This window comes from Mixophyes fleayi, chromosome 4 (genome assembly GCF_038048845.1).
Source record: "Mixophyes fleayi isolate aMixFle1 chromosome 4, aMixFle1.hap1, whole genome shotgun sequence".
Taxonomy (NCBI): domain Eukaryota; kingdom Metazoa; phylum Chordata; class Amphibia; order Anura; family Limnodynastidae; genus Mixophyes; species Mixophyes fleayi.
In genome coordinates, this window is record NC_134405.1 from 294,341,421 (window position 1) to 294,359,484 (window position 18,064).

Sequence of the window (18,064 nt, forward strand, 5' to 3'; positions counted from 1 at the left end):
CACATGTTCATAACCTTTAAAAAAATGCAGTATTTTATATGGATTTTTATTTAACAGATTATATAAAATTCTTTCAAAAGCTATATTGTGATTAGCTATGTTAAATAGACCAATTACGTTGTGAAGCAGCAACATAAAATGACCAGGATACTTTTACAAAACTACGTACAGCAAGTACACACAAGTTCATGTAGGATGTGCCCTTTATCTTACATGAAAATATTTTGAAATTCGGACATGAACCCCATCCAACAAAATGTAAAATACTACAACTTTTTTTTTTTTTCTACAGATAACATTCTATAATTAGAATTAAGAGGTAAAAGCTTTGCCTAATTAGATCTTTGCCCTAAATAGTTACATTGAGGACATGCTCTTCAGTTCAACTCTACACAATGGATTTACCTACAAAAAAACAAAAAACAAACAGTAATAAACCTCATACCCCCAAACAAGCAGGACCTGTCACGTCTGCCTGTGCAGGCACTCCCATGATGCTTCAGAGCTCTGGAATTTGCATCTGCAGGAGTATAGATTCAGATGGTTCATTAAGTTGATCGGGCTTATGGTGTTCATGAGTTCTCTCACATTTCTAGGAGCATGTGTCTACATTTGCAGGTGAAGATGCAAAATTCTACAGACAGGAGGTGCTGGGTGAATATGGGTACGTCACCCCGACAATTGCAACGCCAACAACAGTTTACCTGACTTCAGAAATGCAAAGCTGTCAATCATGAAACACTGCTAAGCTCGAAGGTTTGAAATGACCACCAGCCACAATTGTTAGAAATGAAGCCGGCAGCAGAAAGTCACGTGACTTTCAAGCACGATACTATTATTAGGGGTGTTAAGGGAGTAATGCAAGGAGGTGGTGGATGTACAATACTTTATCGCAAGGCTTCAACTTGTTGCATTGTTGTGGTAGTCGTGTTAATGACTACCACCGGAATTTGGGTGTTGATAACTAAATGCAGAACTAGGCACCCATATCGAAAAACAAGATTTTGCTTTGATGAACAATAAAAAAAATAAAAAGCCTACAATACCCCAGTTGCATAAGTGTGCACTCCCTTTACAATGGGGCTGTAGCTCTGTTCTGAGTTCTTCTACCTGTTAGAAGGTAGTTAGCATACACCTACCAGTTATGACAGCGACTGTTGTTCTTGTAGGATTTCTTTGCAGTTTTCTTGGTTGTATCCTACTGGGATAACCAGATCTATGAGATCTCAAAATTTACTAATCCCAGAAAGCAATGGCTTTTAGAAAAGAGATTTAATTTGTTAATCTGACAACCTTTAATACTTTATCAACCAAACGAGTCTTCAATAAGAAATATTACCATTATAAATACTATTATATACATATTAAATATAATTTAACTTTATTAAAGGATATATACATTTGTTTGGATTTAAAAACTTGAGTGTGAAAAATTCTGCAGTGGGGTGTTCTATTCATAATGGACATTCAGATGAATTGATCAGGGGGGCACAATAAGTAAGCATAACAAATAAACACAGTTACAACATGTAAAGTTTGTCAAGACTCAAGAAAAGATTTACAAAATAGCACTTAGCATTTTTTTTGTTCCACAATATACAGACATAAAAGTTTCAAAACTTGCAAAAAGAAGAACATTTGTGATTATGTGGTTTATAATGGAATTCTACTTATACGGGCAACATTTAGAATTTATACATAACTAGGCTTCTCTTAAATAACAATGCTACATTCTTGATGGTCTCCTAATCAAAAATTGTTTGCTAGTGTTTTGTTAGGTGAAGTGGGGAGAAACAAACAAAAAAATCCCCAAAGCATTCTGCAGACTACACATCACATTCAAATACATTCATTAAGGAGTTTGACAACAGTAAAACATAACAATTCCAGTCTGTTTTTATACTGAATCCAAATGCCAGGGCCACAATAATACATTTTACCACTGACATGTTATGATCAAATGAATTGAGTGGCATCCATTAGCACCAAAAAAAAGGTTGACAACTAGTGTCTTATTTGTTTGTGGGAGGGCGTGGGGCATATTCTACATTGAAACATCCTTATCCTTTGCGAATAATGGAGAAATCACAGAACAAACGGAGATGAAGATTAAGGGCATGATACAGTGATACGTACCCTCGTTTGTGGCTTTTTCATACTGTGCATGCAAAATAAGTGAACATACACAACTGTAGGTGCTCAGACCTGCCACTTATGACTTCTTGTGCCTGAACAGGAGTGTCAGGGAAGGGAAGGGGTGTTGTAACCGAGGCAATGCACAGTAAGGGCATGTGCAAGCAATTGTGTATGGATTAAGACTGGGACTACGTCACAGATACACAACTGAAAGAACCATTTAATTTGCGGATAGTAAGGAGTGGTGTAATTAGCGGATGATGGCGAACACCCAAGCCGCTTGTAATTAGAGGTTTGAAAATGATTAACAGACGCTTTTTGAGACTTTAGTAGTCGCTAAGCCACAGGTTAGAAATTGCTGAGTGTGTTGTTGCAGAACTACAAAAATATATTTTTTTTTGTCCGTACGTCTGGCAGTTGTTTCTGCTGTATTAGATAGGCTAACTGCATTCATAACATAAAATAAACAGATTATTGAATAGGTGTGCGAGTTGGATGTAAGTGTTTGAGGGGTGCGTCTGTTGTTAAAAGGACACATCTGCTACTCATTCAGACTTGGACGCACGCTTGTGTTCCACTCTGCATTAGGCCCTAAATGTGAAACATTTCATTAACAACTAGCATTATAGGTAAGCTGAACAAGCTGTTAGAAATCTTATGTATGCAGTCAATTCAAAATCAATGGGAATAAGAAAAACTGGAGGTGGTTTGTAATAGTTCAATAACAGATGTCATAGTGACAATAGTGGAGTACACACTGCAGGTTTCTCATCCAATTATCTTGCAGATCACACGGTAAATGACCCTTTGGCAATATATCGCGTTAGTCTGTACGCTGCCATAACCATGTTTTATCATACCAAAGCACAGCGTATTGTTTGAGTTGGTTCTTCAAATTTCTTAAAAATCAGGATCAACGATGGAATGATGATGGGACAAATCTGGAAGTGTGTACACTCGCCCAGCAGTGTAGGCAGATATCTGTACAGTGTGCAGAGTCACAATCTTTTCAGCAGGTGGTTAGGAGAGATGCAGATCACAGATCTGAAGATAAATTGCGTAGGTGTGTACACATAAATCTGCATGATCATTGGGACTTTTCGTCGTTGGCAAAATAGTTATAGAAATCGCATCTTCGGTTATTTTCTGCAGTGTGTACCCAGCTTAAGTTGTGAGAAAACCATCAATAAGAATAACAACCAACGTACAAGTGATCCTTTGTAAGAACACCTGAGAGAATTTGACACAGAACTAGAAAAGAGGTATTATTTCACAGCAGTCATAGACAACATAACACATAGAGGTATCAGCAAACTAAAATATGTGAACCAAGAACCATTTGATTTTACAATACTAACATAGTACTTTCTGGTTTGTTGAAGCTAGGAATCATTGCATACACTTTGGGGGACATATAGGAAAATTGGCACACAACAATAAGGGGTTGTAACCTACAGCAATCACAAATCTTCATTAATTTTCAGCTACACTAAAAAATAAATAAAAAAAAACAAACTGTTTATTGGTTACAGTACCTGTTTTTCCTAGGCACCAGTTTTCAAAAAAATGTCCACTTTAAGATGACTAACTCATTGGCACTAGGCAATGGCTTTAGCGAATACATCTTCATTTAAAAAAATATTTTAATGAGAAAAACACTAAATCGGATGGCTGACGACTTGTAAGAGCGCATCGTTTTAGGATGTCTCATTTACACCAAATATGGGCTGGGGTTCAATCAGTAACAGGTTCAAGGATTGAACTACTTCCATCACAATAAAGTACTACAGCAGGGCAATGGAATGCAGATAGCTTTTCATACATACATAAATTAATTAATTTATGTTTAGGTCAGTTAAGAAGGTGCTTGTAGCATTCTCAGCAATGTTGCACACAAAATAAATAAAAGGACAAAACACAAAATGTAGCAGTTCTAAATGCATTACCAATTAGCCATCTTCTATCTTGTTCAATTGTCATTCTTTCTTCTCCAGTGTCTGGACACTGACAAAGTAACATCCAGTGTCAGTTTCATAAAGTGATTAAAAGACTCAAATACTGGCACATTACTTACAGCAGCTTTCCGTTCAGATGCAGTATGTAGCAGGTCCAAATCAAATTAGCCCTTTGTGTTGAATATTTAATGCAAACTACCAATGCGATCCTGGTTTTGGAGGGGTTACTGAAAACTGCAGTGTTTTGTGTAAAATAAATCCCACAATTACAGTCTCTAGAGCTGTGGGTAGAAAAATACAATAGTTCAGTTTTGGACAGACACATTCAGTGAATGAAAAAGATGAAGACAGCTCGGTCTCATAATGCAGTGTTTGAAAGTACTTTCACGTGTCCATTATGTCCATTATTCTGCCTTGAAAGTCTAATTCCTCGTTTGTACTTAAATCTGGAGGGACAGAAAAAAAAATGGAATAAGAAAAAAAAAGAAAAAACAGCTCTGTCCACAAAAAATAATTTTATACACACATTACAGTTAATTAAAAAACGAATATATGTCTCTATATCTAAACGTACACAGCCACAATATCTGTTCTATTGCCACCTTCTCACAATGGTGGTAAGATTAATGTTACTAAAAAAAATATAATTTAACCTATGCCTGCATGGTCGCCGATATCAGAAGGGGGTTACTGAAGCGTAGAGACAGAGACACACACAAAGGGTAGGAAAGGAACTGACAGGAATACACAATATGTACATACATACAGATACAATTACAACTGGGAGAGATATAAACACACACTATATAATATATAATCATAGTTGCCTACTCTCCTGGAATGTCCCTAATTTTTGGGAGTTCTCCCGGACTCCCGAGAGAGCAGGCAAACATGCCAGATGCAGCTGTCCCCTTTGTTCAAGATGGTGGGGGCGGGGATAAACGCGCATCGTGGCCATGCCCCCTGCTGCGATTGGCTAGAATTGTAAATATTGACAGGGGCAGAGCCTAACGGACAGCTGCCTTCAAAAGTAGGAAAGTATAATTATATATATATATATATATATATATATATATATATATATATATATATATATATATATATATATATATATATATATATATATATATATATATATATATATATATATACATACACACACACACACACACACACACACCCCAACACACATACGTGGAGAGAGGGTGATATAGATACACATGCAAGGCTGAAAACCTACCTCTAATGGAAGCATGAAAGCAGGGGAGGAGGAAAATTATCTTGGGCAATCTGCTCTCTTCTATTCTGGTCTGAGTTCATCTCAGCAACTGCTGCTCACTGATACATGGTAACAGTCACCATATGCTCTTGATTCAAGATTAAGCAACACATGCTTACTGAATACACAGGTTTCTGAGGTGGTGATTCAACCATAGTGAGATTTCTGGGCAACTGGAAACCCCTCTTATGTGTGTGCCTGACACACACACCTTTACATGGCTCACTGGCTGTCCAACAACTGAACAGGCAAGAAAGTAACAGCTGGACTCTGTTTCTTCTGTGTCCGGTTACTTCAGGGGACAAACACACACACACACACACACACACACACACACACACACACACACACACACACAATATTTAGTTGTAAAGTGCACTGTACTCTCATGCGTTCAGGTTTTCCTCTTTATTTATTTAGTGAACAATGCTTATTTTAACATGGCAAATCAATCCTGGAGCACTGAAATAAGTGCCAATAGATTCCTATGTCTGTTTTAATTTATTTGGGATTTACAAGCAGGTATGCAGTGGATTTTATGGCTTTAGCAAACTTTACACCACATGTGTGTCTTCTGATAACACCAATAACAAGAGTGTCCCCACTATCCTCAGTGTCTGTCTGACAGGAGTGCTACATTACTTCTTCATCACACAAGTGGGCATGTCATGATCTTCCCACAAGATCAGCACCCTCATCTCCTGAAATATTCGGCACGGCTGTAAATATTCTGATAATTTGATTGGCTGCATATTATTCTATCCTTATCCACCTCACATGGGAGAAGGGAGAGCAAGGGAGAGCAAGAGATGAAGATCTATGACAAAATGGTGGTAAAAAGCACCGTAAAACAAACAGCAGCAGTAATGGAAACAAAGCCACGAGATTGAGAAAAGCGGAATAAGAATTAACAAAGAGCAGATATGTTACACACCCTTTCACTCTGAGCATCTCTTCAATGGTGTCTGGCAAAGGCGTGCCAAATGTTTCTGGGAGAAATAAGGTAAAAAAACCAACAAGGACTGTGAGACTGCCCATCAAGACAAAAGGCAAATGTTTGTCATAGGCACCTAGAAGAAAAGAAAATAACAAAAACAATTATATTGTCTCACAGACATTAGTGCACTGACATATTTAGCTGTTGGATATAATATTATACATATAACACCATTAATAATATACTGTCACATCTAAAAAGGGCAAAAATTAACCCAATTATGATATAGTCATCAAATGAGGCAAGCCTGGCCAATCCGTGGCTCTCCAAGTGTTGTGAAGCCCCAGCATACTCTGCCAGTCAACAGTTGCATGCTGGGAGCTGTAGTTTCACAACACCTGTCTTCTGAATCTTTCTTTTTGAAAACGTATAAATAGGTTTCAAATAATCATTTAAACCTAACAATATGTATAAACGAGTCACATAGTCATCGTTTTTGCTATTATTTGAAAAGATTTTTTAAAGGAACAAGTCTCACCGAGGTAAACAAAATAAGGCGATAAGATACTGCCCAATCTGGAGGCCATGGAACTGACACCAAGCCCCATGTTCCTTACTACTGTAGGGTAAAGCTCAGCAGTGTAAACGTAAACCATGGAGAAGGCAGACGTGATTCCGAATTTCCCAAGCATGACCAGCACGATGGACAGGACGCTAAGTTCTGCAATGAAACACAGATCACACTCTTCAGTTTGATGCTGCACACATTTATATCAAAGGGGCCTGCTGTAGGCCAGGAAAACTATGTATACTGGTTTCATGTACATTCAAAATATATTACACAACAATTAGTAAATTACAATGTTGAGGGGGGGGGGGGGGGTGTGCCTTACCTTCAGGCACTAGTTGTATGAAGAGCAGAACAACTCCTCCGAGGAACAATGTGCTAGACGTGGAGTATCTGCGAGAGAAGTTTTGGAGGAGCACCCAGGCAATGACATAAGCAGGGACCTCGATGATCGCAGACAGGAAGCAGTTCACATAGGGGTCGCCATGCAAATTAGGAGTGTTGAGTGACAAGCCAAAATATCCTACAGATATGATCATCCTGCAAAAGAAAACATATTTCTGAGCCAAAAGTACAATGAAAATTCTTTTAGAAATGATTATCTGACATAATTATAAGAACCTACCAGCACTCAAGACTGGTTACCAACTGCGGGGTTCACCATTTAGATTTTTACATTTTTAGATACATTTAAGAGAGTTCTCCTATTATAATTATTTTTATTTTATTTCCATCCACATAACCAGTACAATTCAGACTAAAGTACTCAGCACTCTATTCCCAGCCTGCAGGGAAACAGGTCTGATAGGTTCGCAGACCTGTGGTTAATGCAGTTCTCTGCGGAAAAGTGGAATGCACTATATGTCATGACATATTACTCTATCTTGCAGTATCTCAATGTAACACATTACAGGGGTGGCAAACAGGTATGCAGAGGATTGAGGCGATTATTAATTTGGAGGGAGGGAGGGGAGGCACCGTTATAGCATCACTAGAAACTAGTGACAATAATGTAGAGTGAGACACGTGCCTCCACTTTGCTTGGTTGACTAGTGTGCTTAGTGGCTCATGTTGAGTTGCGCTTTTTGATGGTATAATATGCTTTCTTTTTTGGTTTTCTATTTTTTTTTACATCCGAACAGGTGCAAAAACCACTAATTTCGGCACTCGCGCTTTGTGCACTTGCGCACAAGTATAAAAGTGTATTATAAGCCAAAACACTATTAGCATTCAACTCAACATAAGCCCCTAAAAGTACAAAAAAAAAAAATAACATAGATAATGATACATTAGCAATATAGACAGGTAATAATGCTGGCACAAGCAAAGTAAAGACTAAGGTATAATATTGTGGTGCATTTGCTGAAAGCTCCCAAATAACACTAACTCCAGCACGCGTCAGCCTCTAAAATTTGTGCTACCTACCAGAGCAAAATTGATAGAAATGTTACAGTACGGATGTTCCCGGTTTTCAGCAGGTCAAAAACTGTATAACTCTTGTGAGACTGGTCCTTCAGTACGTTTAACTATTCAACCAAACAGAGAAACATATTTAGATATGAAGCATTTTATTTATAATATAATTGCACATATTTTGGTTTTAATTTCCGATATTAAACTACATAGCAATATAGATATGGAAGAGGGGTGACAGCTTTTTGGAGTGATTCTTTTATGGTCTACAGAGGATAATAATTTTTCAAATGTCTGCTTGACTCCAGTGTGCTAGTCGGGATCTGGTTTTGTTTGTGGCAAGTAACTTAAGAAATAGTGACATTGGAACGGTTTTCTTAAGATACAATCTGACAAATGTGTGTATTGATATTAAATGAATACATAATGTATTAAGTAGGTCACCTCAGAGGTACCTTTTTCCCCCCCCATAGACAAACCTAGTTTTCTAACCTCTCTTTAGACATTAACCCTTTATTATTGAGGCTGCCCACTTCTGAACCCCCTGGAGTTTTCCTATGATTTTTTCTTGAATGACAGCAAACACGATAGTTACAGAAACAGCAAAAAAAAAAAAAAAAAAAAGGGGTCATAAGCAGCAGAATAGCCATTTGTAGAAAAACATGTGAACACTGAAGAACACTTACAAATCTAGCAACAACGTTGTATTTTAAGAAGGATAAGGGTAGGAGGGGATGATAGTCAGCTGTGGGAAGCCAGGGGGAATTAGGGACGTCACAGGCGGGGGAGGCACAACGACTGGGCCATAGGACGTTGAGTCAGAGATGGGCAACACAGATAAGAGACCAATGGGGCACATTACAGGTACAGCCAGAGGGACCGGATTTAGTGGAACTTGGCTTCTTTGTCTCAGAGGTGGATGGTGATTTTCTCCATATTAGCAATTAACCATATATAGGATTTCAGAGAAGAGACGCGGGGCAGTTCTGGGCTCTTCCAAGATTTGGCAATCAGGCACCTTGCAGCCGGCAAGACATGCGACACCAGTTTTGCAAAGTGAACATCAGTGTCTTGCAGCGGGTAGCAGAGGAGGAATGACCAAGGATCTCTCAGAATAGGAGGACTGAAGAAGGGAGGTCAGGAGACCAGTGATCTTATCCCAGAAGGAGGAAATATTAGGACACGACCACCAGATATGCGATAGGGTGCCTCTATGACCTCCATGTCCTATTTATAGTGGCATGCCCAAAATTGTACCAATATTCAAGATAGGGTCTAACTAGTGACTTATACAATGGTAACAACATGCTTGCAGCACGAGAATTTATCACTGCTATATCGATTAATGCATTTTTCATGATGTATCCCATAGTTTTAGTTGCCTTTGTAGCTGCTGTCTAGAATGGTTTGTTGCTGCTACATTATCTACTATTCAATTAAATTATTCATTTAATATGTAAGCATCACAGTCATTACCATGGTCAAGGTGCCTTTATATCAAATTGCATCTGCCATGCCACAGGCCAGTTTGCCATTTAAATCTTTCTGTAGCATGTTGTTGATAAATATGGACACTTTACATTCTGGGCCATCTACAAGATCATTAATAAAAAGATTAAATAATTACAAGGATCAATACCGATCCCTGTGGTATGTTACCAATAACTATAGCCCAGTCTGAATACGTAGAGTTTATAGTCTTCTATCCTTCATCCGGTTCTGTACCCATCTACATACGTTGTCCACTAGACCTAGTAATCCTAATTTTATGTACAAGAACTATGAGGGACAGTACTGAATGCTTTACCATTAAATCAAAATCCAGGTTTAGCTTACCTTATCATATTAACTAAATCAAAATTTGTAAGGCATGATTAGTCCCTTTGAAAAACTATGCCGACACTAATCAACGTATTTTCTACAATTTGCCTCACAATTTCATCCATCAGAATCTATTCAAATCATTTACCAACAACAGATGTCAAACTGATAGGTCTGTAAATTTCTTGGTTCAGAGTTTATTCCCTTCACCGCATTCTCTTTCCACCAATCTTGTGGCATTTCCCCAGTTAGGAGGGAGACCATCAATAAACGAAATAGTGGTCTATCAATTATCAAACTTAGTTCCGTCAGCAGGTTGAAGCCAGGTGCGTTATCTATATTAATATTATTTGGTCTGAACTCCTGAGTTAGACAAGTAACATTTAATGGTGTGCATAGGCTACGCAACTTATTGCTATGTTTGTCCGGTCGTGTAAATACAGATGGTAAAAAGACATTTAATAAAAATCATCTCTTCATTCATCTTCTACGATTATTTTTCCCACTTTGGTATGCAGTAGCCGATTTGTATAAACTTTTTTATTTCACCATCTATGTACTTTGGGATTAGACTTATCTTTTGCAATTTCTTTTTCAGCTTCAGTCTTTGCTAATCTGATTTCCTTTTTTACTTATTTTGTAATACTTCTCGTAATTCCATTATACATTTTCAGTTCCTTTTAGTCCTTAGCAATGTAAATGTTCTCTTTTTCCTCCTTATTACAACCAATACTTCCTTATTTAAGAGCATTGGTTGTGTTACTAAATGTTATGTGTTTGCAACAGCATTTGGTGTGCTTTTATTTAAGAGTACACTTACACAGCCCACAAGCTTCAATGCTTCTCTGAATGGATTATGCTTTGCAATTCCAAAATTCATAGGCTTTGTGGTTCCCTTACAAACCATTTATGGAAACTCAAGTGAAATGTTACCACATTGTGACATTTTCCACATTTCATAACAAACGGAAAAAATACATTTCAAATTTAGCCTTTATATTCCCCATAGGGATGCTGTGTTTTGTTATATAAAGTGCAACTTCCAGATGTGCCTCTGACAGATCTCCTGCCGTCTGGAAACACATTCTGTGCTGTAACTAATGCCATTTCATGCAGAAAGCTAAAACATTTATTCTGTATCGAAGGATGGAAAAAAACAAAAAACGTCATATTTGTAAATCAGCTTCAAGGGGGAAAAAAAAAAAAAAACATTTTCGTGGAAAAAAAAAGGTTTAAAAATGTACAAGTTGTTGTGAAATACATACGTAATAATGTACTGACTACAAAGCTGGCACAGAAAAGAGCATTGAGCAGCATGGAGCCTTGGGATATATTTACTAAACTGTGGGTTTGAAAAAGTGGAGTTGTTGCCTATAGCAACCAATCAAAAACTAGCTGTCATTTTGTATAATGTACTAAATAAATGATAACTAGAATCTGACTGGTTGCTATAGACATCTCCACTTTTTCAAACCCGCATATACCCCTTGGAGTTCCAATCTGACCAGGGAGCTATCTTTGTATGTTCTCCCATTGTTTGCAAGTGTGTCCTCCAGTTGCTCTTGTTTCCTCCCATACTCAAAAAACTTACTGGTAGGTTAATTGTCCACTGACTAAAAGGGGTCTTGGAGTGTGTGCATTGTGTGTCTGCAGTGGGGCAGTGAATGAACATGCTCTCATTGTAAATAATTGCATAATATGTTTGCATAAATAAAGGTTAATGTAAGTATGTTAGAAGTGTCCTGTGTGTGTATTTATACAGGTCATGGAATTTAGAGTCAACTTAAAATATGCTTTTCATTTTACAGTAATGACACATTATTTAAATCTTTCATTTGATGTCAATAGAGACAAATCTTTTCCTGGCAGATTAAAAGAATTTGCTAGTTCCCAACAAACTGGCTCCTGGTTTCTAAGTTTCCCGCAGTTTAGGCGTAATGAGCAATGCAGTGGCAGAGCTCTGTCTCTTGCAGAGAGGGCATCGTCTATAGGGCCCAGAAGCGAGCCCAGCAGCTGCCACACTCCCTGCAATGAAGTAGTTCCACCCCCGCCTACACCCTCTGTAATCTCACAACAAGCGTAGTGAAGTAAATGGTAAAATTTGAATTCCAAAGTACAACAGATACCTCTGAAACATTGAAGATTATGTCAGGTGGGGTTAGGCCATTTTTCTTGGCTGCTCTCCTTATTATATCTTCAGCTTCATTAACTCTGCCCTGAGATATCAGCCATCGCGGAGACTCTGGGATAAACCTGCAAACACATGTAAAGTTACTTCTATGCAAGTACTGCTCTAACAAAATAGAGTGAATATATTCAATGCAGTCACTTACAATACTAGAAATCAGTATGTTCAGAAATGTTCCCTGTAGCGTGTGGATACAGGGTGTATCTAGGCCAGTGATAAATGAATAAAATACTCCGTATGTCCAGCAATTGTTTAATCGGTTTTATGCTCAAATTAATACGCATGGAAACTAATGATAGCCACACATGTGCCAATACTACTGCCCAACCCGGGCACAGGGATCAACATTACATTTGGCGACGTGCGAGTGGCCAAATCAATGAGATACAGCCATATGTGTTTCTAGTTCGAACAGCCAAATCACCTCTGGTTTCTTTATGGTCTCTCTGTGTGATCGGAAGATGAGACAGGACTGTAATAATTATAGTATGTATGGTCAACTTTAGAGGGGGCAAGTTGCCGGCAGTCCCTATAGAGTTATAGTTCTAGTGTAATAAGGACCAATATCCAAAAAGCCATGACTTTGCTGTAGGAACTCAATGATTCATGTAGAACTTTCTTACTGCACAGGTCATGAATGTAGGAAGCATATATAGGCATAGCCAGGATAATCAATATAAGATGAAAATAAGTAGCCCACTAAAAATAAATATAGTACAAGAGAAGATGATATTAATCCTTTTCGAAAATTGGTTATAAGGATTCACCCTTTTAGAGGATAAATTGCCTTTATTAGAAATTTAAATAATCTGCAATAAACTGCCTCTCTAGGACTATGACACAGGCACCTGTAGCATCATAAGTAAAGGCTAATTCCACCTTTCCTAATTAGTACTGCAGAATCTACCATGACTTTTCACTGTGGTGAGGTGGTGGTGATGGGGCGTAGATTAGTAGATTATCTAGTACACCACACCCCCACCCATTGAAAGAGGTCCCTTTCTTGATTTCACCAAGCAAGAACTTTTGAAGAGTCTTCAAAACAAACACCTTCACAATCCACACCGAAATAGATGTGACACCTCCTTCTATTATATATTCAGACAATTCCCATTTATTGGGGGTGCTCTCCCAAAACAAACAATATAAAAAAAGGGAAAGATTTCTAATGCAGAGGCACTCTTGCGCTCCACGCAAAAATAATTAAAAAAAAAATATAAAATTTATTTTGTCCATTTAAAATCCTCCAAACAAAAAGTTTTATTTCTCCTATAACAGCATTAGGTAAAAAATAATAGTGTGAATTTAAAGACAATGAAAAGGTAATTAACAAGATAGTTGTGACAGCCAAAGAAGTTCTCAGCACTAAGGGGGAATATTTACTAAACTGCGGGTTTGAAAAAGTGGAGATGTTGCCAATAGCAACCAATCAGATTCTAGCTTTCATTTTGTAGCCTGTACTGAATAATTGATAGCTAGAATCTGATTGGTTGCTATAGGCAACATCTCCACTTTTTCAAACCCGCAGTTTAGTAAATATACCCCCAAGTCTTATTTCAGATATCCTGTTTCCTGTATATTTTAGCTTATTTTTGCAATGTTTACAGTGTTAAATACACTTATTTTTTCTTAAAAGTAGACAGGATCTCTGTCAGGAAACAGAAGAGATGACAAAAAACCTTTTAGCAAGAATTCTACGAAACATGGCATTTTAAATACCATATTATATAAAAAAAATATTATATATATTGTGTATAATGTTCCATTAAGCAAACTAAATGTCAGGAGAAAATCATGCAAATTACACATTTTACTACAATATTGTACTAGCAGGTGACATTCTGTAATGGAATAGCTGATAACGTCTTGTAAAGATAAAACACTTCTGGCTTAAATGAGTATATCCCATACTTTTTACAATTACAGCGGTGCCCCCTTGTGGGAAGAAACCACATCTCCTTGCAAAATGTGCAAAGCTATATATAGCCAATACTGTTCTCAACAACTACAATAATGGTCATCATTTCAATTCTGCAAATTAAAGATTTTCATTGCAGGTACCTGGCTTACAGATGACAATGGACAAACAACAAACATGAATTTGCTACTTTCTAATGTACTTCTAACCCATGGATAATGTTCATGCTTAATTGTTTTTATTCACGGATAGGAAAATTTTTTACAGAAGCATGTCCCTTTTAAACACAAATTGGCAAACAGAACATTAGGATTCCAATAGATCACTGTTTAACCCCATACCATTAAGTCTGTATCAGCATTTGGAAAATAATTAATGGTCAATAATCCAGGAGTTCAATGTAAGTCAACCGTGAGGAATGACTATCACTGCTGGAAAGGCAAAGTACAACTGACACCCATAGATCCCAAGATATTGCTGAGTAGTCAGTGGTGGGTGAATGTGAGGGAGGTTAGAGAAATATATTATTTGTGAGCGGGGTTAATGTTCTATAAGTAAGCCACATGAATATAGCTTATGGTGCACAAAATGCTTTATCTACATTGTACTACTTAATTTTTTCATTGTATTGATTCTGTTCACTATTGATATAGGGCCACGTCCTTAGTCCTCCTTTCTAAATCTGTAAATCCCCATTGCTTCTGTAACACCATCTCTCTCCCATCGTTACCACTACTGCACTGCTCACATTAGACTTTCAAAGTTACGTTACACATCTTTGAACACATATCCCTTACACCCATTTGCCAGCTCTACTTCTTAACAGACAATACTCTACCCTACCATTGCTATCCTTATAACTATGTACCACCACATAATATTCTTAAGACCTGTGTAATACTTATCTCTCTCTATCACCAATCTTTCACTTGTTTCCCAATCCCTAATTCACTTTTTTGCTACACCAGTATCTTTACCCTAACCGTGCTCTTTTCACTACTCACATAATTATCTCTTGCACCCCCTATCTCTTAAAATCTGGAACAGCCCATTTCCTTTAAGCCCACTCATCCACCTTCTATGGACTCACCTCTTCCTCAAACCCTACCATCTACTTAACCCCCATCTCCTCCCTTTGCTCATCCTCCCTTCTCTCCTCTTGCCTCAACTAGCTCCTCTTGTGCCTGGTCGGTTTACCCTCCCTTAGGATGTAAGCTCATATGAGCAGGGCCCCCTCCCCTCCTGTCTCCATACCTGTTCTTCCGCTCCGTCTTTACTGCATATGACTAGCCGGAGTTTCTGAAGTATTGGTACTTTTTGTTCATTGTTCTGTATGGTTTCACCCTGTATAGTCTACTGTTAGTACTGTGTGCGGCGCTGCGGATACCTTGTGGCGCCTAACAAATAAATGATAATAATAATAATAATATGGACCACAATCACATATAATATCAACCATCTATGAACCTCTGCTCCTGTACAACCTTCTACAAAAAGTGCTCCACGACCACAGACAGATAAGTAATTAAAATTCTGCTTCCACTACTTCTTACCAATTACTATAACGAACCCCTGTACAAGCAGATTTGTGAAGACTTGCTGCATTGGTCCCTTTAATCACAATAACGAGAATCTGAGCTCGTCAACATAAGGCTGGCTATTTTTTTAAACAATGTTGTGCTCTCTACCAAGCATAAAGAATAACCAGTATCCCACTTAGGTTTCCTGTATAATGGAAAAGGGCGTAAGAAAAACCCATGCAGAAAAAAAAGGAGCCCAATTATAACCAATTTGGGGGACTGTGCATCATGAACGTATGGCGTTATCCAAGTCATGGTCATCAGACCCCCAGCAAGACCTGGAATTAAACCCTCCCCAATCTACTAAGTTTAGATTCTGCTCTTTTCTATACTTTAAGTCTACGCTTTTCTCATCTTATTTCTTCTATGCCTCTCAACCCCAACACCGAGAAATAGCACGGACTATCAGATGTAGAATCTGCTCTGAACTCGGATGGACTGGTCTTGTCATATAGTGAAATGTGGGGTTATTTCAAACCATTTCATTATTCAATTCTATTGTTAGATCAACCAAAACGAGCTCTTTGTATCAGACACTACTCCAAGTAGTAGTCAATGTGCAGGATGTCTGTCAGGGGGGTGAGGTATTACTTAAGGGCAGGGATCTCAGTGATCCATAGTCTATTATATATGAGGACGGATCAGCAGGAACAGAACTGCCGTGGTAGAAGGTGGTGGGCCCCATTAGGATAGAAGGCCCAAAATGTCTAGGCATGCCCCTTGGAATCATAATACCTACTGGACAAGGTTCCACTTCCACTTTAAGTACTTTCCTATTCTGCAGAGCTATCCATAATAGGTCACTGCTTTGTGTACACCAGTCGCAAATTAGTATCTGCACATGCACAAACCACTCACAATACATCTTGCTCCCCCAACACTTAAATTTATAATTGCAAATCGCAGTTTAGGAGTGTCTTTGCCATCACCTTCAAGCACGTTAAGTATATACATATAGAACAACCTTATTGGAGAACGCGAATGAATGTCTCTGCCTCAGTCAGCATGGCACCTACCACCACAAAGGAATACAAAACAAGCCCGGGGCAGTAAGGGCCAGCAGCAGCATCCGCCAGTCTCTGATGAAGTAAGCAAACAGTGGCAACAACATGTATCCCACAGCGTAGAATATGCACACGCCCAGAGTAGAGAATATAATGCGCACCGACTTGCCAAGTATCTCTGCGCCTGTTGAAAAGATGATTAGAAAATTATCCAAAGTGGACAAGTTACGTCATTTGACAATAAGTATAAACCAAAAAGAAATTGATCCGCTCAAGGGATTGGACTCCTCACATAATTTATATACGTGACTCATAAACAATATAACGTGAGGCGGTGCTCTTCCCAACTACATATTACAGCTACAAAGAATTTTATCATCATGTGGTTCACCTATTCAATTTTAATATTTTTGCCTCTGGAGACCAGTATATATATTGACCAGTGTTTTAACTTATTAACAATAAAAGTGATTTTAAGATTGTGTTTGGACTGGAGTCTTTTGCAGACCAACCTTAATCGTGTGGTTATACCACATGATAATAAAACTCTGTGGGCTAGATTTACTAAGCTGCGGGTTTGAAAAAGTGGGGATGTTGCCTATAGCAACCAATCAGATTCTAGCTTTCATTTATTTAGTACCTTCTACAAAATGACAGCTAGAATCTGATTGGTTGCTATAGGCAACATCCCCACTTTTTCAAACCCGCAGCTTAGTAAATCTAGTCCTGTGTGTCATTTCACAATAGTAAGAACTATGAGATATTGAAACATGTTACAGAAGAGACTTTACATTCTAAGAGAAACGTTTATATATACTTACCAGTCCCATCACATGTCAGCCCCTTTTTCTAGATCATTAATTATTCCCAATATATACACAGTAGAGGCAGTAATTTTTTAGGTTGACCAATATTCAACATACCCATTCACTAGGAACTAGTGACATCACCGAGATACGATGCACAAGGGGACAATAGCAGTAGGGGGGTTAAATATAAATAAATATAAAATATATTATTAGTTTAAAACAGTGACAGGTAACAGGTGTCCTACACTTGGGCCCCCAGCTCCTTCCAATTTTATTGCCAGATTTGTGACATTATTACAGATGGGGTCTCTTTCTTTGGTTAAATGTAGTTTTAACTTATTACTGACATTCAGGCCCCTGAAATATATTAGGTTGCGTATCGCTGGTTTAAAACGGAGCAATTTCATCGATTAGGAAAGTAGTACAAGGTGAGAAACCATGCGCCTTATGGCCTTC

General features: G+C 38.1%; 1 protein-coding gene across 1 annotated transcript in view; it reads right to left on the reverse strand.

The window, feature by feature from the left end:
• Window positions 1-1,364: 1,364 nt before the first annotated feature.
• The window catches only part of LOC142152831 (organic cation/carnitine transporter 2-like), a 34,969-nt gene continuing 18,269 nt past the window's right edge, over window positions 1,365-18,064 (reverse strand). The window contains exons 4-10 of the mRNA XM_075209846.1: window positions 16,812-16,983; window positions 12,236-12,362; window positions 8,301-8,401; window positions 7,201-7,415; window positions 6,846-7,028; window positions 6,305-6,440; window positions 1,365-4,537 (exon numbers count right to left, since the gene is read on the reverse strand). Coding sequence (XP_075065947.1) covers window positions 4,450-4,537; window positions 6,305-6,440; window positions 6,846-7,028; window positions 7,201-7,415; window positions 8,301-8,401; window positions 12,236-12,362; window positions 16,812-16,983 — 1,022 coding nt within the window. The 3' untranslated portion in view covers window positions 1,365-4,449. The remainder of the gene's footprint in view (window positions 4,538-6,304; window positions 6,441-6,845; window positions 7,029-7,200; window positions 7,416-8,300; window positions 8,402-12,235; window positions 12,363-16,811; window positions 16,984-18,064) is intronic.